We start from the raw sequence: 23,768 nt of genomic DNA, 5'->3' as shown, positions 1-23,768 counted from the left end.
ATGAAAAAGGTTGTGGGGGTCCCTGCTTCAAAAAGCAGGGACCCCCGATCTACAAGCACACAACGCCTCGCGATGCGAGGCGCTGTGTGCTTGTAGATCGTCTGTTTTCACTAGTTTTGTGCGACAGTCTTGTATGATGAAGCAGGGCTTTGCTTTACCAAAAGAGATACAAGGTTTCTGCCCGACAGTGACGATATTTTAGTGATTATGTTGCGAGGAAAACATTGAGATAATAGCCATTTTGGTTAGAACTGACTGAAAATAACTTTGTACTTCAAGTTTAAAATGATACTAAATATTTTTAGTGTCCAAATAAATTCCAAATATTATCAAATGATCTCGCGGCACCCCTGGACTGCCGTCGCGGCACCCCAGGGTGCCCCGTCACCCACTTTGAAAACCCCTGGTCTAGGAATCGGCATTGTGCCAAAAAACCTGGCATTGGTCGGCCTCTGATCGATTACTCATACAGTAACACATGGTCTGCGGGGACAGAATGAGGTATGAAATTATATCTGGTCTTGCTCGGAATTAATGGAAATTGATTTTTCGGGGTCAACGTACCAAGCCAAGGCAGATCACTTTCACTGCAGTGCTCTCTGCTTCAGTGTCTTTATTCTTTGCTTCCAGCTTTAGCTTCTCCTCCCTTTTTACTATTATTCATGCATACTGTAAGCCAGGGGTCTTCAACGTTTTCAGGCCAGGGACCCCTTAGTTGAGAGAGAGAGATGAAGCAGGGACCCCCACAACCCTTTCGTAGGTTCCATATACCGGTAGTTTCATCTTTTGACAGCACAATCGTCAGTGTATTTGGGATTCACGTCAATTTGTGTTTTCATATATTTAATCACTTGAACTGTCAATACATAAAAAATCGAACCTCTGTTCGAAGTGGAGCTGTGTGTGTGTGTGTGTGTGTGTGTGTGTGTGTGTGTGTGTGTGTGTGTGTGTGTGTGTATTGCAGTTGATGCTCAGGGCAGGCTAGACTCAACAGCACCTCTCTGGTCACCCAGGGTACTCAGGCTACACCAGAGGCTACATACAGACAGACAGACACTGAGCGGTGGTTTACCCACCTCATAGATCATGTGTACCGGTTTTTAAGACATTTGAAGAAAATATGTAGGAAAAGGAGCAAAAAGTGTGTTTTGGAGAAAATTCAAGATGGCGGAAAATCTATCCTGGCGCAAATGGGCGTGGCCTATATCGGGAGATGCGTCTTGACCCAAGGAATCCAGGGAAAAAATAATTTTAATTTTCCGACCTACGGTTCAACAGTTACAGGCCAAAACGTAAACTGGGCTGTTATAGCGCCACCATGAGGCCAAATGACACTATTATTTTTTATTTAATCCTTGAAATCATTATGAACCTCCTCTCCAAGTCTTGAAACTGTAGCCCCTATGGTGAGAGAAAAATAATTGAATGTGAGTTTTTGCGATTCCCATTATAAGTCAATGGGGAAAATTAATTCACTAATAAATTAATATCAATTAAACTATAGAACCTTTCTCTTAGCAAGTTACTAGCCCACGATTCCCGAGTAAGCCGGTCGTTTTGACATATGGCGCGAGTGTGTGGTGCAAAAACTGTGGGAGGAGTAGCGTGCCAAACTTTAGGCTACATACAGACACGGACGGACGGACGGCCACACACACGGCCACGTATAGGGAGCTTGTGTTCCACACAGCTCCAAAAAAACTTGACCTTTCACTTTGTACATAGTCTGCTCTTTTTCCCCTCTACACCAAAGCTCTTTGCCGAAAATAGCCGATCTACTTGTGGTCTGATTATTATTAGAGATGCCTACTGTAACTGTATATTAACATAACAATACAATGCAAAACAAAACAAAAGTTCCCCATAACAGAGGTGTGGACTCAAGACTTGGACTCAAGTCACACATTTGCTGACTTTAGACTCAACTCGATCAAATAAAATAAAAAAAGCCCCTCTGACTCGTGACTTGACTCGACTTGCAAAACAATGACTTTGTCCTACCGCTGAAAAACCTACATTGATTTCCACAGGGGTAGCATTCTATTCCAGCGGTTCTCAAAGTGGGTTCCTTGAGGGGGGTTCCAAATGTACCAAGGTCTGTAACTCTGAGAGTGTACAAATGGAACCAAATGGATCCTTACGGTTCCATTTGGTTCCATTTGTACACTCTCAGAGTTATGGGGGTCCTTAACACGGCTACCGTTACAGTTTTCGAATCCAACCGTTGGCTATATTTTTTTATTAAAGAAAACACTGTATGGGTGTTTTTAATGAATCTATCATGGTTAAAATGGAGTTTGAAGTTATAATGGGTGTGTATGGGGAGTGGCCCTGGATAGAGAGGGCCTGATAACATTTACATCAAATATCTAAATATTGAATCAAGCAAATTAAAAACTGTTCAGGGTGTTCATAAAAGCCTGATTAGACGATAAAATGACCAAAAGTTTTATTGAAAGTGAAATATCTCTTTAAAAAAAGAAAAAAAAAAGACAACATATATGTTGTCTTTTTTTTTCATGATACAGCAACAAAAACAAAACAAACTACACAAACATACAATACCGGAAGACAATAAACCAATAAAAAAACAACACAATAAACCAATAAAAAAACAAGGAACCACTGTTCTTATCTATTCTATTCTATTCCATTCCATACCACAGATCTCTAGCCTGGAGTCAGAGCTGCGGGCAGCTCAGACAGCGTCCAGCGAGAGCCAGGGAGCCTTGACCGCCGCACAGGATGAGCTGGTGATCTTCAGTGAGGAGCTGGCACAGCTCTACCACCATGTGTGTCTGTGCAACAACGAGACTCCCAACCGCGTCATGCTGGACTACTACAGGTTCACCCACTCTTTGAACCACTTCAACCCTCTAGTCTAGTCCAGTGGGTTCGCAACCTTTTCAGGCCCCGACCGCCAAAATAATCATATTTTAACTGGGGACCCTCCCACCCTGACGAGCACTAAGAGTTGAGGAATTACATTTTGTAGGACAAGGTTCTATTGCGAAAATAGCAGATCTACATGCTCACAACGTTTTGAGCATGTAGATCAGCTATTTTCAGCCTCCAACATTATTTTGACAATTTGGCCAACGTTTTATTTGTAATTTTAGATGTGTAAAAAAATTCCTTAAATTGTCACTTTAGAAATGTGCAGGTACCGGTATGTTGGTTTGTTTACTGTTGAGTGAGATAACAAGTTAATCATCTGGGGACCCCCCAAAATAATTTGGTGACCCAACCCTGGGGGTCCCGACCCACAGGTTGAGAACCACTGCTCTAGTCTAGACTTTGCCAATACTTAGTGGAAGGTGGGCTCTGTACTTGGTCCGCTTTTTTCCCCCTCCACTAAATCTCTTGGCAGATAATAGCCGCTCTGTAGATCTGCTACTTTTGCCGAATACTCCCTACAGAATGAGGATGCTAGGGTTCAAATGGTTAGTCTTTGGATTTCCTACAACCATGGCATGTGAGGATAGATATTTACAAAGCTTCTGTACCGAACCTTTTCTTGATGTTATTTTAAAACCACAAATGTACTATTAGATAAATTTTTAGACCGTTTAAAATAAGAAATCTTTATTTAGACATGACAGAGTCGTGACTAGAGGCAAAAAGTTGAGCAAGGGCAGAAAGACAACACAGGTCTCTTCAGCACAAGTCAAAACTGGGGACACTATACGGTTGTGTGGTCAACTCACTATCCATCGATGCGCTACCGGCACGGCCCCTTCGAATGTTAAAGATAAACTCAAACTGTAAACCAGGGGTCTTCAACAGGCGGTCCGGGACCCCTAGGGGGTCGGCAGAGTTACTACAGGGGGTCCTTCAAATCTTTGTGAGATAGAAACCTTTTTTTCTCCTTTTTTATATTAACCACTTGAACCCTAGCGTCTATATTTAGAGAACTTTAGCCAAAAATAGCAGATCTACAAGCTCACAGCGTCTCGCGCTGCGAGGCGTTGTGAGCTGGTAGATCCCTGTCAAACAATGAAACTTTGGAATCTATGAACAGGTGGTGGGTGTCCCTGCTTCATCTCTCTCTCAACTAAGGGGTCCTTGGCCTGAAAACGTTGAAGACCCCTGATATATATTTCAGGAGACGATCACTTGGGTTAAGATATACTTTATTGACCAGAATGAAGCAGAAAGCAAGCATCACACAACATGGCATATTGAGCACCCTACTATAGAGACAGCATAGAATCTAAGCCTATATCTAAGCGCATAGTATTGGCAGCCTACCTTAGCTCTACTATAAGACAGCATAGAATCTATAGCCTAAGTTCGCATGGTTTGGCATGGGGTTCTGCCTCGGGCCATGGCTCGCTGAACCCACGATCCTCATGTTACCATGAGCATCGAGGGCATAATCTAATTACAGCGAGCCCTGGCCCGATACCCCCCGAGGGGGATCTAAGGCAGAACCTGAAGGTGGCGCTGGGGTGGTGGCGGGGCAGTGCTATGCAACAAGACTGAGTCCCACCATCTGACTTCCCTAAGAACTATGGGTAAGGGGGGGGGCAGGACCTAGTGACCCACCCCCCTCCGCGCGCGCGCTCCCTTGGGACCGCCCCCTGAACTCGCTTTGATCCTTACGAATCGTCGCACTATTTCAGGAGACGATCACTTGGGTTAAGATATACTTTATTGACCAGAATGAAGCAGAAAGCAAGCATCACACAACATGGCATATTGAGCACCCTACTATAGAGACAGCATAGAATCTAAGCCTATATCTAAGCGCATAGTATTGGCAGCCTACCTTAGCTCTACTATAAGACAGCATAGAATCTATAGCCTAAGTTCGCATGGTTTGGCATGGGGTTCTGCCTCGGGCCATGGCTCGCTGAACCCACGATCCTCATGTTACCATGAGCATCGAGGGCATAATCTAATTACAGCGAGCCCTGGCCCGATACCCCCAAAACTACAAACCCCCAAAGCACGCCAAAATCTCAGAATCCCATGCCAGTGCTAGCCAACTGCGAGGAAGGCAGCTCTGCTGTGACTCTAGCGATTAAGTTATCATTACTGCGGGGCAAACTATGAACTGCCTTTCCTGCTAACGCGAAAATAATAATTAAGCATATTAGCATCTGGCAGAGCGAATATTACTAAGGCAAAATACTAAGCAATGATATTGGCAGCTTGCCAAAACGCTATAAGTACTGCTAAAGCAATTTAATAATTAAGAATGTTAGCAGCTGCAGACCGAACCAACGGTGAGGAAGGTGGTACTGCTGACTATAACGATATACTGCAATCTGACTGAAGCCATACTAAAACACCCTAGAGAAAAGCGGGAGCAGCAACATGGACGTATATATATATAGACAGCAGAACCAAAGCAGCGATGAAACCTTTAATTCATATAACTACAGCGTCATACAGCTTCACATCCTACCTAACTAACACCCCAGCAACCACCTAGCTTTTGCATGATAGAATGTATAACTCGCAGCGATGCATAAACAAAAATAAAACCCTATGGAACAACCGTGCTAATAGTGCCTGCAGCACTATTAACATCAGCAGCAGAAGCGTTAACTGAAACGCGTCCAACTCCAGCTTGGAACCATTACGCTTCGGTCAGTCCTGTGTTGTGTGTGCTTGATAGCTTGGCGTGCAGGATCTTGAGTTAGCTGAGGGCACCAGAAGTGCTGGTGGTGTGGCTGCTCCGATCCGGAGAGAATGCAGAGTGAAGAGGGGCGGGCCGCAAATCTGGCAGCTCTCTCCGGGGGTCGTGTGACGAGGACGTCGGGCAGACGGCCCGGTGTTCAGCATGGACATGAAAGGACAGAAGGGAGAGTTAGTTCTGCGACTGACACTGGTGTACCTTCCCTGCTTAAACTGCGAGCTGCAATCTTCAGAGGCCATGTGCTAGTCGCATCTTAAGCCTGGCCTTGGTGACCGCATGTGCTTGCCGCAGAAATTACAATCTTAGCTTTAGCTGACCATAACAATGAAACCACGCCTAAGGACGCTGACTTTTAGGATCACAGAGAAATATTCGCAGCCCACGGAGCGCTCTGCTGCAGAGTCTGCTGCTGCACATATGAGAATCTCCACGAGATACCCGTCTTGACCTTTAAAGGCAAGCTATGCAAGCCTAGAGAGCGGCTAAAGCCCAACATTCAGTACAAGTAAGACGCTGCCATGTAACTATGGTTGCCTATTATTAGCAAGCTTAGAGAGCGGCTGAACGCTCACAGAATCGAACAAGCGAATGCGTTGCTATTTACCTGCTAGAGTGTGGCTCCTCAGGGCATCTGGCTGAGCCCGAGGGAGCCCGGAGCGCCGCCGCTGAAGCTGCTCCGCGCCCGGGGCACCGCTGCCGAAACTGCTCCGCTCCGCAGGGAATGCGGCGTGTAGAGAGATGGCGCGACGCCTTCACTCTGGCCCTGCTCCCTCAGTCTCGCGGCGAACCAGCATGCGTCATGGAACAGAGGGTCGTTGGGGCAGACATCGGGCGGACAGCCAGGTGTTTCAGCATGGACATACAGGACGGAAAAGTGAGTTAGTTCTGCTGCAGAGTTTGCTGATGCACACATAAGAAACTCTACAACCCATCTCTTGACTTTTAAAGTCAAACCATACCAAAACGTGGCCCAACCGATATGCGTAAATTCCCCAGCTTAGAGCGACTGCACCCTGACAGAACTTAACAAGCAAATGCGCTGCTATTTACCTGCTAGAGTCTGGCTCCGCCGTGCTTCCAGGGCAGCCGTCGCTGGCGAGAAAACTGGCTCCCGCCGTTGGCGCTAGAACTGGCGTTCCTTTGCGGCGTGACGGTGGTGTCGGTGTGCCGCTCCCCCCGGAAGATGAGCCTGTGCCCTACGTGCCTCCGTCGTGGGCTCGCGGGCCGCCGGGAAGTCAGGAGGCTGGCGGGCCGGCTGTCCCAAGGCAGCAGCGGAAGCAGCTGTGGCCGTCGCAGCGATACCCTCCGTGGTGCCGACCGACTCCCGACTGGACTCCCAGCCGCACACAGCATTAGACGAAGCTAGAAACATAACCTTCATGACATGATTAGTGGAACCTGCAGCTAAAGCTGCCATGATAACCTGCTGTCCTAGCCGTGGGCCTGCAGCCGCGCCGGCCTGAAGCTGGAATAATAGACAGGATGAATAGCAACCAGCAAGTATTAGCTTTAGCATGAACTGAAGGAAAACAGTACTGAAGCCAAATGCAGCGGCTACGGAAACACCACTAGAACATACGGTGTGCTATGTGACCCAGTACTATAACCTTAGTTTGCAACAAATATTTGAGTTAAACCCCTTTAACTTCTGAAACACTGGTAGCAGCTTAACATGCAGTAGAAACACCCCGCAGCTGCCGTGCGACGCTGCAAAGACGACCTGCTGTAGCTGTCGCTATGCGTCGGCTTTAGCCCGAAGCTGAAAGATAGACCTGATGTTAGGGTTAGGAACCTGAAAAATAAACATAATGTTAGGTTAGGAACCTGAAGTTAAAACGTAGACCTGGTGTTAGCCGCGCCCTTATAGCCGCCGCAGCGAGACGCTGTTAAGAAAGTGATTTAGCTGGACCTGTGCAGTAATGACAACATGTTAGCAGAAAACACTCAACACCCTGGTAACAGCTTGACATGCAGTAGAAACAATAACTTGCTGGTTTTTATAGCATTTAGTATAGCAGTACCGCTGACAACTTAGAACTTATCAACTAAAAGCCTACGATGCGAGGAAAAGCTACAGCTGATGGATGCTGAAACTGAAAGAGAATGTTTAGCTGGATGGGAGGGAGGGAGGGTGGTCTATCGAGCATTTAGAGTAGACTACGATTCCCTGCATGCACTAGCGAGTTCAACTGGTGACGTCAGGACAGACAGGCACGACTGTGTTAGCGGAAGCAAAACAAGTTTGCACGTAAACTGTATAGCCTGCGGGTTTTCCTCCTCCCAGGAGCTCACACGGAAAACATCCTTAATAGGCTTCTCAAAGAGAGGCGATTACTGTTTTTAAAAGTTCCTCCCGCGAGGGCTTCTACGCCACGGTAAATGGCAGCAGCCCTACTATGGTCCAAGAAGCGACAGGAACCATTTAGTAGCTGCTAAGGTATAGCAACTAGCACCTCATAAGCAGCAGCTGTTAAGACGGCCAGACAGTGCAAAAAGAGGAAAACATACACATAACCCGAGGCGAGGCAGAAGCAATATAGCCCCATACTAACTAGATTAAGCACGCTGCGGGCGAAGCTTGCTACTAGCACGACGCCGAGGCTTGGCATGATAGAGAACTACATTTCCCACACGCAGCGCTTAGTGTTTGCTGCCGAACGTCATGCCGTAAATCACCGCTTGACGTGACTCGGCTAGCTCAGGAGCTAGGTGAACTCTGCCGTTTACAGACACCTGCAACCTACAAACTGAATCCTCCTAGCGTGATTCATTACCTGCTACGGGGCTGTGTTTTCACGCGGGCCGCCGCTCTATGCCTTGACATGGCTAGCACATTGATTTACCAGCTAACAGCATCCTTACCGAAATAGCCGGCTAGCAATAGCCACCAGCTAGCTCCTAGCTGACTATACATTAAACCTGTTGTTCCGCGCTAGCCGATACGGCCCGCGCCGTTGCAAAGTACTGACATGGTTATCGACAAACCCAACGACTGAGATTACTTTAACTCATGGTAGCCCAGTAAAGGCCCACCAGGGCACAAAATAAGTTAGCATTTAGCCCGTAGCCACAGCCAACTTCTATGATACGGAGTTTACCTTTAGCAACTTTAGCAAGCCTGTAACACCTTTGAAATAGCTTTAGCAACAAACTGAAAGTACAGAAATCAGCTAGGCACCAGCAACGATAGCAAGAAATCTGAACCTTGAAACAGCAGTTTAGAATTCAGCGATTACCAGAATAACAATCTCAAACTTCCCATACAACCTGGCCAAGAACACAGCTTCTTAGTTTGGCAGCTAAGTTTACAGTTTACAGTTTACAGTTTAGGCATTTAGCAGACGCTTTTAATCCAAAGCGACTTACAATAAGCAGATACAACATTGCAATAATAAACAAGATAATAGGTCAGTACATTAACAGCAATATAACAATGTAAATGGATATCTATCTAGAGAAAAACACAATATAATCAAGTTCTAGAGAAACCTAACAAACAAATGTTAACTAGCTTCATGTATGGTCATTGAACATACATGAATTGAGATAGAAAAATAGCAGAAACAGACAGAAATACTCAGCCAAGTTAGGCACCCTCTCCAAGCGGTGGGCAGCAGCACAGCTACCTGCAAGCAACAAGTGTGGCACTTGTGTGTGTACTGCAGCATGGTAGCAAGCAGCAGTGCTATGCAACAAGACTGAGTCCCACCATCTGACTTCCCTAAGAACTATGGGTAAGGGGGGGGGCAGGACCTAGTGACCCACCCCCCTCCGCGCGCGCGCTCCCTTGGGACCGCCCCCTGAACTCGCTTTGATCCTTACGAATCGTCGCACTATTATGCAGTGTTGCCCCCCAATATTTACAAGACTTTGCTAGTAAATAGTGGCAGTTAAGTTGCAGGTTGCAGTTTTTTGGGGGGCTTGTTTCTGAAGTGAAGTTGCTTAATGTGTATTTGGCCGTGGACCCCTAGCCTGGCTTAGCCCTACTCTATACTAATGCAGCTAAATAACTGCAGCATCCCCACCTTGTTTTAACATGGTTGGATTGGGTCTAGCTGAGCTAGGCTAGTAGGACCCCCATCTGAAAAGTTGTTTCGGTATCATGGACCCTATACAAGATTTGCTTTGAAAATAGCAGATATACAAGCTCACGACACTTCGTGAGCTTGTAGATCGTCTTTTTTCAAATAGCCAATGTATATCCACAAGTTTCCGCGGGAGTTTACTGGAGACTATCAGGACCAAACTTCCGGGTTTAACAGCAGACATACAAGCTCACGTCGCGTCGCAGATGCAACCCGTTGTGAGCTTGTAAATCGGCGGCGGAAGATCGGTGCAGACGTCTGCGCAATGCACTATGGGGCGTAGGAAACTCGTGGATAGGTTTAAAGTGCTCATGTGGCTTTGCTTTCAGATGAAACCATAGAGGAAATACAAGTTTCTTATGAATGGCCGCTAGTTTTGCTGTTTCCCCCCTGCTGGTGTCAGAAAGAATAATGCTCCTTTCAAATGGTTGGGTTTTTGCAGAACTTTACATTTGATTTTATTGCCATAATAAACATTGTCATAAATACTTTATGCTTCCAGTCACTAGTTTAAAGTCTTCTTTCAATCACCATGATATGCGTTTTGTTAACTTATGGTCCCATGTATTTTCAAATTCTGATAAAGTAGAGTATGCTGTAAGGGGAGCGTGGCTAGCTTGATTGACAAGCTCCCAACCAATAGCATTTATTGACCCACCCCCCGTTCTGTCCGGCAGAATGCACACGCTTGCCGAATAGGCTTCATTTACCGTCTGTACTAGAGCAGGGGTCTTCAACAGGGGGTCCTCAGAGTTACTACAGTGTGGGTCCTTCAAATCTTTGTGTGATAGAAACCTTTTCTCTCCTTTTTTATATTAACCACTTGAACCCTAACATCCATATTCTGAGAACTTCAGTCAAAAATAGCAGATCTACAACGCTGCGAGGCGCTGTGAGCTTGTAAATCGGCTGTTTTCGGCAAAGTGGTTTGGTGTAGAGGGGAAAAAGAGCAGACTAAGTACAGAGTGAAAAGTCAAGTGTATTAAGTATTGACAGTTCAAGTGGTTAAATACAATCCAATAATCCAAAATACACTGATGATTTCATTGTCAAACAATGAAATTATGGAATATCTGAAAAGGTTGTGGAGGGTCCCTGCTTCATCTTTCTCTCAGCTAAGGGGTCCCTGGCCTGAAAACGTTGAAGACCCCTGTACTAGAGTATATGGACGTAACGTAGTCCATTTCTTTTCTCACAGTCTATGGGCAACACTGACGGCATTTTCCTCACTGTTTCCTTCCAGGCAGGGCAGGGGTCTGCGGATCCTCAGCGCCGGCCTCAAAGCCCTGTCGGCCGACGACAGCCGGGTCCTGCTCACCCCGCGGCTGGCCCGCCGCCTGGCCGCCGTGGCCTCGGCCACCTCCAGCTCCGGGGAGTCGCGCAGCCCGTCGGAGTCTCCGTCCAAAGAGCCCCCCCTGTCCGGAGAGGCGGCGAGAGAGGGGAAGGAGGGGACAAGAGAGGGTCTGCAGGTATAGGGGGGCTGTCACAAAACATTACATTTTACTAGACCACTACCTACCCAGTGGTTTTCAACCCTTTTCACATCAAGGTCCGTTTAGGGATGGGACGATATCACGATTATTGTGACAAAAGAAATTGCGATTTACGATATTATCGCGATAATCAAAATCCATTATTCTGGGGCGGAACATTTGCCTAAAAATAGCAGATCTACACGTTGCGTTGTGAGCTTGTAGATTGGTTATTTTTTGGCAAAGATATTTAGAGAGTGAAAAAAGACTGCATCAAGTACGTATATTATAAGTACCTTTTACCAATTATAGAGGGTTTAAATGGTACTGTATATGCAGCTCGGCAAATAAAAGGTGAATTGATCACTGTACATTTATCACGTTAAACGATAATATCGCTTATCGTCCCATCCCTATGTCCATTATTCATTCGGCATTTGAGCCACACAGACCACCAGTTGATGAGAGTTAGCTTCTCAGACCCAAAACGTTGAATATATTGTTATCCTTAGATCAGACTTAGTCCGCATTTCCATGCTGTATACTGTAGATGTGGTACTGATAACAAGTCAATCAAAATAACAATTCTTCTGCATTCTCTAATTGTGTAGACTTCTTGTAAATCAAGTAATGCAGGTGTTTAACAATAATGTAATTCTTACGGGTCCATTTGGTTTCATTTTACTCTCCCAAGAGTTAAAGACCTATTATGGTCTATTTGGTCACCAACTCTGCATCATTTAGCTGGGGACCACCTGGAACCCCTCAAGGACCACTGGTTCAAAACCACGGATATACAGTACCGATACAATTCTTTCCTCCCCCGATACCGATCCCGATACCCATAACTTGCGTATTGGTCGATACAGAGTACCAATCCAATACCAGTGTGTGATTTAAAAAAGAATCTAGGACAACTGGCTCTCGAAGTGTGGTCCAGCGACTATCTGGGTTCTTTGAGGGCATTCCAAATGGACCCTCGCAGGTCTGTAACTCAGAGAGTGAACAAATTGCTTGTTTGCATTGTGTCTTGGTGCATAAACATTCAAACATCTAGACAAACAACAGTACAATGAACAATGGTACGATTACGAACATTGAACATGCACATCAAACATGTCCCATTTCCCATATTCCCTCCTGATTGGCTACGACTGCCTTCTAAAGTTTGTGTATCTCCCAATTAGGGAGTCTTACGGGTAGATAATGGAGTGTAACATGAGGCGTGACTCACGCACGCACTGGAGCTGCAGGTTTTCATAGTAAATGTGACCTACGGTCGCAACAAGCTCTGAGGCTTGCACTGTAGATGTGCCATTTTCAAATTTTGTGTATCATTATTTTATGCTTTAACTATTGAAAAATAGCAGATATACAAGCTCACAGCTCCTCTGCCTACAAAATGATGTCAGACTTAACAGCCCCATAGACGGTTCAAGTGGTTAAATATCTGAAAACACAAATTGACATGAATCCAAAATACACTGATGACGGTACTGTCAAACGATGAAACTACATGGAATCTATGAAAAGTTTGTGGGGGTCCCTGCTTCATCTCTCTCTCAACCAAGGGGTCCTTGGCCTGAAAACGTTGAAGACCCCTGTACTAAACATTAACAATAAGTTAGCGCCCACCACTGGTGCTTCTATAATGAGGTGATTATTGTAATAAGATCTACCTGCAGGTCCCGCCCCAGCAGCAGAGCCCGGGGCCTCGCTCTCCATCCATGGGCTCGCCCAGCATCAGTGCCTCTTCCTCATCGTCCTCATCCTCATCGCCCGCCCTGGAGCCCGCCGGCGAGCTGCGCAAGGAGCCCATGAACATCTACAATCTGAACGCCATCATCAGAGACCAGGTGGGACAGTGCATGTGTGTGTGTGTGTGTGTGTGTGTGTGTGTGTGTGTGTGTGTGTGTGCGTGCGTGTGCGTGTGCGTGTGCGCGTGTGCGTGCGTGCGTGCGTGTGTGTGTGCGCAGGGGAGGGGGGGAAAGGCTCACAGCGAGCTTGTAGATCTGCTATTTTTGAAAAGTCGTGAAAATAATGTGTGCAAATCTTTGAATATATGTATGTTTTAAGCGAACATTTGTAACTTGCACCACTGACAGAAACATTCAAAAAACTTTAGAAGGATTTGAAATATTCAAAGACTTTTCACAATTTTTTTAAAAATAGCAGATCTACAAGCTCGCAGTGTGGCACTCTGTGCCGTGCTATGAGCTTGTAGATCTGCTATTGTTCAATAGTTAAAGTACAAAATAATGCATGATAATTTGTTCCCAGTTTAAATGTGTTAAACCCCCTGAAAAACATTCATGGGAGGCCCGCGGTGAATCCTTGTACTCAGGGCCCAGTATTTGGTGCGGCACCTTTTTGTGTGTGTGTGTGTGTGTGTGTGTGTGTGTGTGTATGTGTGTGTGTGTGTGTGTGTGTGTGTGTGTGTGTGTGTGTGTGTGTGTGTGTGTGTGTGTGTGTGTGTGTGTGTGTGTGTGTGTGTGTGTGTGTGTGTGTGTGTGTGTGTGTGAGTGAGTGAGTGAGTATATTTTAGTTGCAGACCACTTTCAACCTCGACGTCACATTTGTACTGTAGGTAGCTCTGGACAGAGTATCTGCTGAATGCATCACAGCGTGTTGTGAACTTGCAGATCGCTATTTCCACTGTTATTGGACAACAACACTGTTGTGTAAAAAAGTATAAAAGAATACTTAACTCTTTCACTTCCAAGCATACTTAACCAAACTACGTACTAACCATTGCCAGCTATCTTTAGTTTTTCCTTACATTTTCAAGTATGTTTTTCAATTTTTCAATCGATCCCCCCGTTGTTCATGCTTCTGTGGAAAGAAATGCGCGACGCGTTTGAGCCTTGCAATCCATAGTTATCCGCCATTGAAATATCCGCTGTTTTGACCGAGAGCAAGCGAGAACAAGGAAGCAGAGAAAAAGCAGCTTCAGTGAAAACAGGGAACGGATGGAGATGCAGCTTTTTGGTGACGCCATTTCTTTTGTTCCAGATAGGACTGATCGCTACCTTGTGAACAACCCAAAAAAGCCAAAAAAGCATGGCAATGTGGACGTGTCTCATGTCCTGCAATGAAAGAGTTAATTGGTTAATTGAATCATTTACATAAATTTACATTATATTTGATCCAGTGCGACTCCTGATTTCGATTAATCGGAAAAAGTTGAATCGATAGAATAATCGCTTAGAACACAATGGTTGGTTCTGTTCTCTCACCCCCCTTTTCAGGGTGTCGCATCAAATTCTGGGCCCTGGGTACAAGGATTCACATAAGGATTCACTGTGGGCCCCCATCAATGTTCTTCGTAGGGGGAGGTGGTTTAACCCATTTAGACAGGGAACGCATTATTACGCATTATTTTGTGCTTTAACTATTGAAAAATATCAGATATACAAGCTCACTGCGAGCTTGAAGAAGCAAAATTTGAGTTACAAATGTTCGCTTAAAAAATACATATATTCAAAGATTTGCACACATTTTCACTACTTTTCAAAAAGAGCAGATCTACAAGCTCGAGCTGCGAGCTTGTATATCTGCTATTTTTCAATAGCTAAAGTATAAAACAATTAAGGCCCCTCCACCTTGGGCCCTGGTAATTCAGCCCCACTCTCCCCCCCCCCCCCCCTTGTGACGCCCCTGACCCTTTTGGTTGTCCTTGTTCCCTGCAGGTCAAACACCTCCAGCGCGCAGTGGACAGGTCTCTCCAGCTGTCCAGACAGAGGGCTGCGGCCAGGGAGCTGGCTCCTCTGCTAGACAAGGACAAAGAGAGCTGCCTGGAGGAGATGCTCAAGTTGAAGTCCTTACTCAGCACCAAGAGAGAGCAGATAGCCACCCTCAGGCTGGTCCTCAAGGCTAACAAACAGGTGTGTGTGATGGGGGGGGGGGGGGACTTAAACATCATTATGCTTTTTGCTGTATTTCATGAAAGTTCTCAGGTGTGTCTGCTGGTCTGGGAGCTCGAACAAATGATTTGGTTTTTATTTGTTAGTTTGTTTGTTTGTTTTAGTGATGAGTGGTGTTTTCTTTTTTCGTGGGCTGTTATTTTTTCGTCTTTTGTTACTCATGGCCGTCAGTTCCGAGACCGACCTGATGTTGTCTGGACTGAGACCTCCCAAAATAATTTGGGGACTCCCGACTCCTGGTCTAGTGCTAGGCATTTAGCTATTACTTCTTCCACCATTGTTGTTTTCATCAGTGTTCGGAGTCTGGGCAACCCTTCTTCTGAGTAGGGCCGGGTAGTGTCCACTGAATTTACCAGAGAGCACACCAGCACTCTCAGTGCATTTTTACAAACGCTCCCAGGGACTCCCAGTGACTTCCAGTGACCCATAATTAGGGCCAAATGCCGAACGAATGCCAGTACCCTGAGTCAGGCACGTGCACACATAGACATCAAAGGGGGTTTAAGCCCCTACCCTTTTATCCGTCTGTAAAAAAGTGCTCTCTCTAGACCATGAATGCAGTTTTTACTATGGTGAAAGAAATGCAAATGCCCTCTTTCCTTGCCATACCCGAAGGCATCATTCTAGAGAATTGCCTTGTCCAAACTCTCCTGAACTTGAATGCAGCATCTTAGGTTTAAATCAAGAAATGTGTAGAAATCAAGCATCGTCAACATAGCTGACCTCCAAGCTCACGACTGCGACGCGTTGTGATCTTGGAGGTCTGCTATTTTCAATGTTTTGACCTAAAGGCCTGTTTAGAAATTTCAGCCCCTGCCTCTCTAAGATTCTCTGCACGTCCCTGCCCTGAGTCAAATGTAAAATCATTGGATTTCAAAGTGAAGTTTGTCAAACATCCTGACAAACGTCCTGCCAGGCCATCATCATGGGGTGTGTTGTTACACAAACTTTCTATGCCGAGCAACACTAAATATGCATTATCCGGGACAGATATGTTAACCAATTTGACCACATCTCTGGTGTCTGCAATAGATGCTATATCAGAGCCCTAAAGTCAATACTTTAGGGCTCTGATATACAGAGTTATTACCGGGGCGGAGGCATTGGGCCATGTCAGTCAAACGTTTATGGATCTTTACGTAATAAATAAAAAATGGGTGTGGCAGGAAATTCAAATTTAAGAAACTCACTTTGCTTTTTACTAATGTGATTGCCACAGAGTGCATCATCTAAAATCCCTTGATGAAATGTTCAATGGGATTGCGAAGAGGGGGATAGTAGAAGGCAGTCGCATTGCTTCAGCAACATAATCTTTGGTGTTCTGTTCTTGTTCTTGTTATATATACCAAGGGTCTTCAACAGGGGGTCTGTGACCCCTAGGGGGTCCTCAGAGTTACTTTAGGCGGTCCTCCAAATCTTTGTGTGATAGAAACCATTTTTCTTCTTTTATATTAACCACTTGAACCCTTGTGTCCTTATTCGGAGAACTTTAGCCAAAAATAGTAGATCTACAAGCTTGTAGATCGGCTATTTTTGTCAAAGAGGTTTGGTGTATAGAGGAGAAAAAAGAGCACACTAATTACAGCGTGAAAGGTCAAGTATTGACGGTTCAAGTGGTTAAATATCTGAAAACACAAATTGTCATGAATCCAAAATACACGATGATTGTGCTGTCAAACAATTAAATTATGGAATCTCTCTCGTTGAAGACCCCTGATATATACACTATATAAAAGAAGTTCACATGGGGGGGGGGGGGGGGGGGGGGGTTGCGCTACAGTATGTTTACCCCCCTGTTTTCTCCTAATTGATTTGGTTGCGACACAGGGGATTGTGAGGGGAAATGATGTAGAGGAAATACAGACCTAATATAAAGCCCCGAAGGACTCTCATCTCTTCAGCATTGTTCAAGCTGGTTAATAATAGCCAGGAGTGGACGTACTGCCCATAGCAGAACAATAGGGAAAATATATAGGCTTGTACAAAAGGTTGTAAGACGAAAGCCACCGTGTAAAGAGTTGAGAATTCGAGGTATTCTTGATGACAAAACTGATATCCACTGTTTAAAGATGTGGGAAGCAATGTAGCATGACGCTATTGGCATAAAAATGTAATTAAAGTACCAAAAGTAAAAGTACTCCTTAAGCAGAATAAGGACAATGTAATTATCATTTTTAGTTTTCACAATGTATTAAGATCTTAGGAAAATAGCAGATCTACAAGCTCGCAACGTGCGCAAAATTGTACAGTACTTGAGTAAATGTACTTAGTTACTTTACACCACTGGCAATGCAACTTCGGTGTGACTGAGCAGGAATGCTGCGCCTTTAACTAAAGCAATGCACTTTTAGAGACATACAGTATTTACTGTGTGCAGTATACTCGCTATGGAATCCCTTGTAACTCTGTAATAGAGATTATTTTTAGAACAGGCCTTGGATATTACCTTTATGTCTATTTTTTTAGATGAATCTCAAATAGAGATGAATTGCAAATAACATAATGGCATCCACGATGTCCTCCTTCCTACGTGCACTGCAGGACTTTGGAACGCAGTATGTTTCCAATCGTTGTAGAGTAGACAATGGAGCCAATTTATGAGCTTCAACGTTTTCGCTATCAATCCAGTGCTGTTCCCCTCTGAGCCGGCAGACGGTTTCAGACGTAATAAAGTGAGACAATTATCTGGCCAATGGCCCTCATAGATCATTGAAACTAATGACACTTTTCTTGAAAACTGCTGAGCCATGCTCACATTGTTCCCATCTCTCTTGACAGCGTTTGCTGTTTTTATTAACTGGAGGATCTACGCTTTATAAAACTGGTTGGAATAATAACAACATTTGAAATATTTTCTTTTGACCAGAACCCAGTAGAATGTAAACTTAGCTTGATTTATACTTCATTGCACACAGCAGCGAAAATAGTAGATCTAACTAGCGTGTGATGCGCCAGATAAGCGACTGTCAGGTCGCAGCGTGATTTTAGGGCAAAATGTGTAGGAGCAGTGTACAAAAATGTTTGAAAAAATCAGCCTGATGGTGGCGCTATATGGGACAGATCCATGTTGATGACATGAGTGTAGAGTAGACATACTGTGTACCGATTTGCATGATTTTAGGGAAAATTCTGTTGGGGCAGTGTCCAAAAATGTGTTTGAAAAAAATCGGCCTGATGGTGGCGCTATATGGGACAGATCCATGTTGAAGACATGAGTGTAGACATACTGTGTACCGATTTGCGTGATTTTTGGGCAAAATCTGTTGGAGCATTGTCCAAAAATGTGTTTGAAAAAATGGGACTGATGGTGGCGCTATATGGGACAGATTCATGTTGACGGCTCTCTTGGCACCGCCGAGGTGGACGCGTGGGTACTGGCCCCGGCTCTCCCGGTCTCTCCTAGCCCGAGTTACGGCATTTTATGTGCGCTGCAGTGGCGGGGGTCCTCCACTAGGGGTGCGGCCACTTTTGCATCCATTCTGGAGCACCAGGAGTCGGTGGTCCCCGGGAATTCCCCGTGAACAGCCCCGTTAGGGTGGTCATTTGGTCATTTTTGCACTTTTTGGTGGCGGCGGAAGGGGTCCATGGGGGTCCTTGGAGCTCCGGGGGTCCCTGGAGGTTGTGGAGGTTGTGGATTGGCAGGCAAGGAGTGTATGTGCAAGGTTTGGCATGGATTGGGGCAACGGTGGCGGAGATATGAGTTGGGGAAAAGTGTGACGTGACGGACAGACTGACAGACTGACTGACAGACTGACTGACTGACAGACAGCCGGTGGAGGTTTTGGTAGTAACTGCGACCTGACGGTCGCAATTATTGGCTTAGGAATGCAACAAAAAAAAGAAAGAAAAGAAAATCCATGAATTCAAGTCTCCATGGGATGAGTAATCAATTGGGGGGAAAAAGTGACTTTGGGGGTGAGCTATCCCTCTAAGATGCATGCGTGTGTTTCAGACGGCAGAGGTGGCCCTGTCCAACCTGAAGAGTAAGTATGAGATAGAGAAGCGCATGGTGACGGACACCATGATGAAGCTGAGGAACGAGCTCAAAGCCCTGAAGGAGGACGCAGCCACCTTCTCCTCACTCAGAGCCATGTTCGCCACCAGGTCAGAGACAAGACACCAGCACCACAACCATCTGACATGAAGCAAATCGTTGTTGTCGTGTGGAAACCTTGTATGTCCAAAACCGTTCGTTTTGGGTTTATCATTAAAAAAATCACACCTTGTGAACTGAGTGGTGGTCAAATAAAAAGAGTCAAATACATGTATTGCAAGGTGTGTGTGTGTGTGTGTGTGTGTGTGTGTGTGTGTGTGTGTGTGTGTGTGTGTGTGTGTGTGTGTGTGTGGTCTGCCTGCTCAATAGCGCCCCTCCTTTAACGTGTGTGTGTTTGTGGTCTGTGTGTCCCTCTCCTGGTCAGGAGAGGTATGGCAGATTGGCAGGCGACATACACGGGCAGGCGACAGACATACACGGCCAGCCAGGCCAGCCAGTAACATCGTGAAAGCGAATCACAGGAGTGGTGAGACCACCACTCAAAAATTGGGTTAGGGTTAGGATTTAAACTAGTGAAAATAGACCATCTACAAGCATGTAGATCGTGTGTGCTTGTAGATCGACCATTTTCACTAGTTTCGTGCGACAGTTTTGTATGATGAAGCAGGGATTTACTTTAGGAAAAAACATACAAATTTGAAACTTGGAGATACAAGGTTAAATTTGAATCCTGAAAAGTAACAGTTTTGGGCATATGAGACGAAATACCTACAGCATGCAAATTATCGATTCAATCATTAATCGATAGTTGATTCACCTTATCGATTGATCATCGATACATTTGATAAGCAGTGATTTTCCTGGGAACCTGGCGTTAGTATTACTTGCACAAACTGCTTAGTAACACCTGACTACCTGCACAGACAAAATACTGGTGCTTGAATTAACCAAACACCACAAATGCCCTTGCAAACTGCTGCAATGTTCCAGTACATCAATCATTGTCAGCTTTAACTCATACCCTGCCAAAAAATATGTTTCTATGATAAAAACGTCTTTAAAACGTCTTTTTCACTATGGACCTCCCTGCCAGACGTCTTCTGAACGTCTTTTTTTTTTTTTTTTTTTTAAATTGATTTTTTTTTTTTTGAAAAACTTTTTTTTGGACCTCCAACAGTGTACTAGGCATGATCGCGATCGCGAAATTGCATGTTTAACCCCCATACCAACCCCATCTTTCAAACATGGCAGCCATGTTTGTTTACATTTGAAGAAAACATAAGGGCTCCTTTCTCCTGAACGCCTGAACGGATTTCCAAGTGGATTTTTTTGTTTGAAAGCTGTGAAAAGCATGCACATGCATAGTGCATGATCTGTGCACGAATGTGTGCACCAGCGTGCACACTATTTTTTTAACCCTTTGTTGGCGAACCGGCAATATAAGAGGTCATCCCACTTTAAATATGGCACCGACTGAGTTAAGATGACAACATTTTGAGCAGCTCAGATAATGTACCGTATAGTCTTTGTTTGTGATATGAATATGAATGCCGGGAATCAGAACTGTTCAATTATAATTGTTTAATTGATGAATGTAATCCAGTAAATTCTTAATGATCGATTAATTTCTAGTAGATACATTGTTAACATCCCTACTACATTATCACCGTAAAAAAGGGTCTCTAGTTAAAATTGTTTTTGCTGAACATCTTCTCTACCTCCTCTCCTTTACTGCTCCCACTCTCTCATTTGCTCCACCTCCACCCCCCGCTTCACACCTCCCTGTGTGCGTCCAGGTGTGACGAGTACGTGACGCAGCTGGACGAGATGCAGAGGCAGCTGGCGGCGGCCGAGGACGAGAAGAAGACCCTCAACTCCCTGCTGCGGATGGCCATCCAGCAGAAGCTGGCGCTCACGCAGCGCCTGGAGGACCTGGCCTTCGACCAGGAGCTGTACCGCACCACGCGCGGGGGCAAGCCCCGCGGGAAGACCAGCACCCCCAAAGTAAGTCACCCGTCCCCGGCCTCTTCCGCCCTAACCCAGGGGCCTGGCTTTAGCCTCCGACCCTCCGGCCTCACCAGTCCCGTCTCGGGCGAGCTGCATTCCGTCGTTCCCCGTAGCCCTTCCTCCTGCTCCATTGGTGGGGCGGCGCTGGCCCTCACCTCCCCTACATCGCACAGCAGGCCCCATCCCAGCCCGACGTCGCCGTCGGCCGCTCCCTCGGTGCCGGGGAGCCCCCCGGCCCTGGAGGCCCCCTCCTCTCCCTCATCCTCGGCCTGGACCCCGGCCTCCTCCTCATCCTCCGCCCCCCTGGCTCACTCCCAGTGGACGCTGGGCGTGCGGACGTTCGTGGTCGACTCCCATAGCATCAGCGTCAACTTCTCGCCCCGTAGCTCCTCGGGCCTGTCCAGGCACTACGGCCCCGGCGACGCATGCCCCTCTCCGTCCCCCTCCTCCACCGCCACCAGGGGCAGCCAGCTGAGCTCGGCCCCCTCGGACCCCTCGTCGTCCCCTTACCGCTCGAGGCCCGGGCACTCCGGTTGGAGCTCGTCGGCTCGGTCGCGGCCCCTGTCCAGCTTGACACGCTCCTCTGGCCTCTATAGCCCGTCCTCCTCCTCCCCGTACTCCTCCTCTTTCTCCGCTGCATCAGCCCACAGTTATTCCTCTGCGTACTACAGCCCCTCTTCAGCCTACAGCCCCTCTAGCTCCTACACCCCATCCTCCTCCTACAGCCACGGCTCCCACTACTCGCCACTCTACCCCAGGTACCACAGCTCTTATCGGCCTCGCCACTGACCCCGCTTTCCACTAGGGCCGGGCGATGTGACCTCAAATAGACGTTGTGGTAATTTAAAACTTTTGCCTCGATTATCCGATTCATCTACATGAGCAAGATTACGGCGGTTATTGGTTCTAAATATCGGTTTGGATATATCTTCGGTTAATTGCCCAGGCCTACCCCCCTTACTGATTATAAAACTTCATCTCCCATCATCCCTCTGTTTTCTGTCACTGGACAGAGGGGGGGAGTGAGTGGGGCTCACAGAGAGGAGGACAGAATGGTTTCCTGTTTTTTTCATTTTTTTTTTTCATTTCCTGTTTCCTGTGCCTAAGCCTCGGCCAATGGGTTTTGAATGTTCAGACTTTGCTCAGGGATTTGACACAAAGGAGCACAAGTGGCACCGCCTTCCTTTTATTCTGAGACTGTTGATTGGTCCATTCTACACAGGATGTTAACAGAGGCTTTTTAAAGAGGGTTTCTAAGCTTTTAGTTTTGCCTATCCACTCTACATGCATGACGTGATAACAACACAGGGACATTCAGACATGTTAGGGTGGACATTTTGTGGATACTTTGATTTAACACCTTAAACGAGGGCCACAACACATTAACTTTCATCCGTGTTGAGTGTTATATTCACTCTGTTTTGAATGGTAATGGATTATTACAATTATATACAGACAGCACTGTTAACCAAATGTCATTCAGCGCAAGAATTCCAGTGCAAGTCGAGAATGAGTTACTGGGATACGGTGGATGCTCAGCGTGTTTTTGAAATCTGATATCTCTCACTCTTTCTTGATCTTAAACAAGAGCCTAACAAGTGTGATGTTAGCGCTGCTGTGGACCGGGAATGAAGACCTAGTCTTTGGCACGTGCATAATTAATTCATAGGGTTTTACAAGTCGACACCCAAAAAATCACACACATTTTGTCTTGAATGCGTGCCGTTCCACCATGTATGAACATGAAATGGCTATTGTCTTATTCCTGGTCCACTGTTGCTACTGTACAGTCACCACTTTCTTCAACCTTTAGTGTTTGTACTGTAGCACCACCCAGTGGCTCACTTTAATATAACCATAATATTTGAGCTATGCATGTTCACATTTGGATGCTCTTTCGTTGCAGTCCTTTCTCTTTGAGAAATCCCTGGTCCAGTATGACTATGAATTGGTGTTCGATGGAGGAGAAACATGTATACTCTGATCATGTGTGACCTGAAACTACTGTAAGTCACAACGATAGGGAGGAAGGAAGGTTGAGAGCATGCAAACACACGGCACATGACTGGGGTTGGGATCCGGGACTGGAGGAATCTGAGGAACCGGATCCTATTTTGAGGAACCAGGAATCGGTTCCATCACATTCGGAACCGTTTCTGGAACCTGTTTTTATCACACTGTCAGAGCTGGTTACAGTATGTAGACTTCACGTCTGCTATACAATTACAATACCGGTGGTTTTGAAACTTAGAAATGTCTAGCGACAACCATAACTCTGAGAGCGTACACAATAAGGGTCCATTTGGTTCCATTTGTACACTCTCAGAGTTACAGACCTGTAAGGGTCCATTTGAAACCCCTGATAGGAGTCGTTAATGGGAACCGATACGGAATGGGATCGTTAAGAAGTAATGGTTAAGAAAGGTAAATGGATCCCAACCCTACACATGACCCATCTAGGATCAGTAGTGAACACTATAGTCCAAGTATATCGTTGCTGTCGGGCCCAAAAAAACTGCATATTTCAACTCAAATGTTGTTGTTGTTGTTTTCCTCCGGTGAATGAACGCCTTCCCTTCTTCGTGGTACAACTAGGGCTGTCACGATATGACATTTTACATGACGATTAATTGTCACTCA

At 45.9% G+C, this 23,768-nt stretch overlaps 1 protein-coding gene across 1 annotated transcript in view; it reads left to right on the top strand.

The window, feature by feature from the left end:
* LOC308308821 (protein bicaudal D homolog 1-like) overlaps positions 1–21,917 on the top strand; it is a gene marked incomplete at both ends in the record, with an annotated part of 64,691 nt that extends 42,774 nt beyond the window's left edge. The window contains 6 exons of the mRNA XM_080754273.1: positions 2,667–2,845; positions 10,976–11,201; positions 12,890–13,060; positions 14,894–15,088; positions 19,080–19,231; positions 20,918–21,917. Of these exons, the coding sequence (XP_080610399.1) occupies positions 2,667–2,845; positions 10,976–11,201; positions 12,890–13,060; positions 14,894–15,088; positions 19,080–19,231; positions 20,918–21,917 (1,923 nt within the window). The remainder of the gene's footprint in view (positions 1–2,666; positions 2,846–10,975; positions 11,202–12,889; positions 13,061–14,893; positions 15,089–19,079; positions 19,232–20,917) is intronic.
* Between the last annotated feature and the right edge of the window lie 1,851 nt (positions 21,918–23,768).

This window comes from Nannobrachium achirus, assembly GCF_963921795.1.
Source record: "Nannobrachium achirus genome assembly, chromosome: 23".
NCBI lineage: Eukaryota > Metazoa > Chordata > Actinopteri > Myctophiformes > Myctophidae > Nannobrachium > Nannobrachium achirus.
The sequence above is the reverse complement of the archived record's forward strand: the minus strand, read 5'-3'. Positions and strand labels throughout refer to the sequence as shown.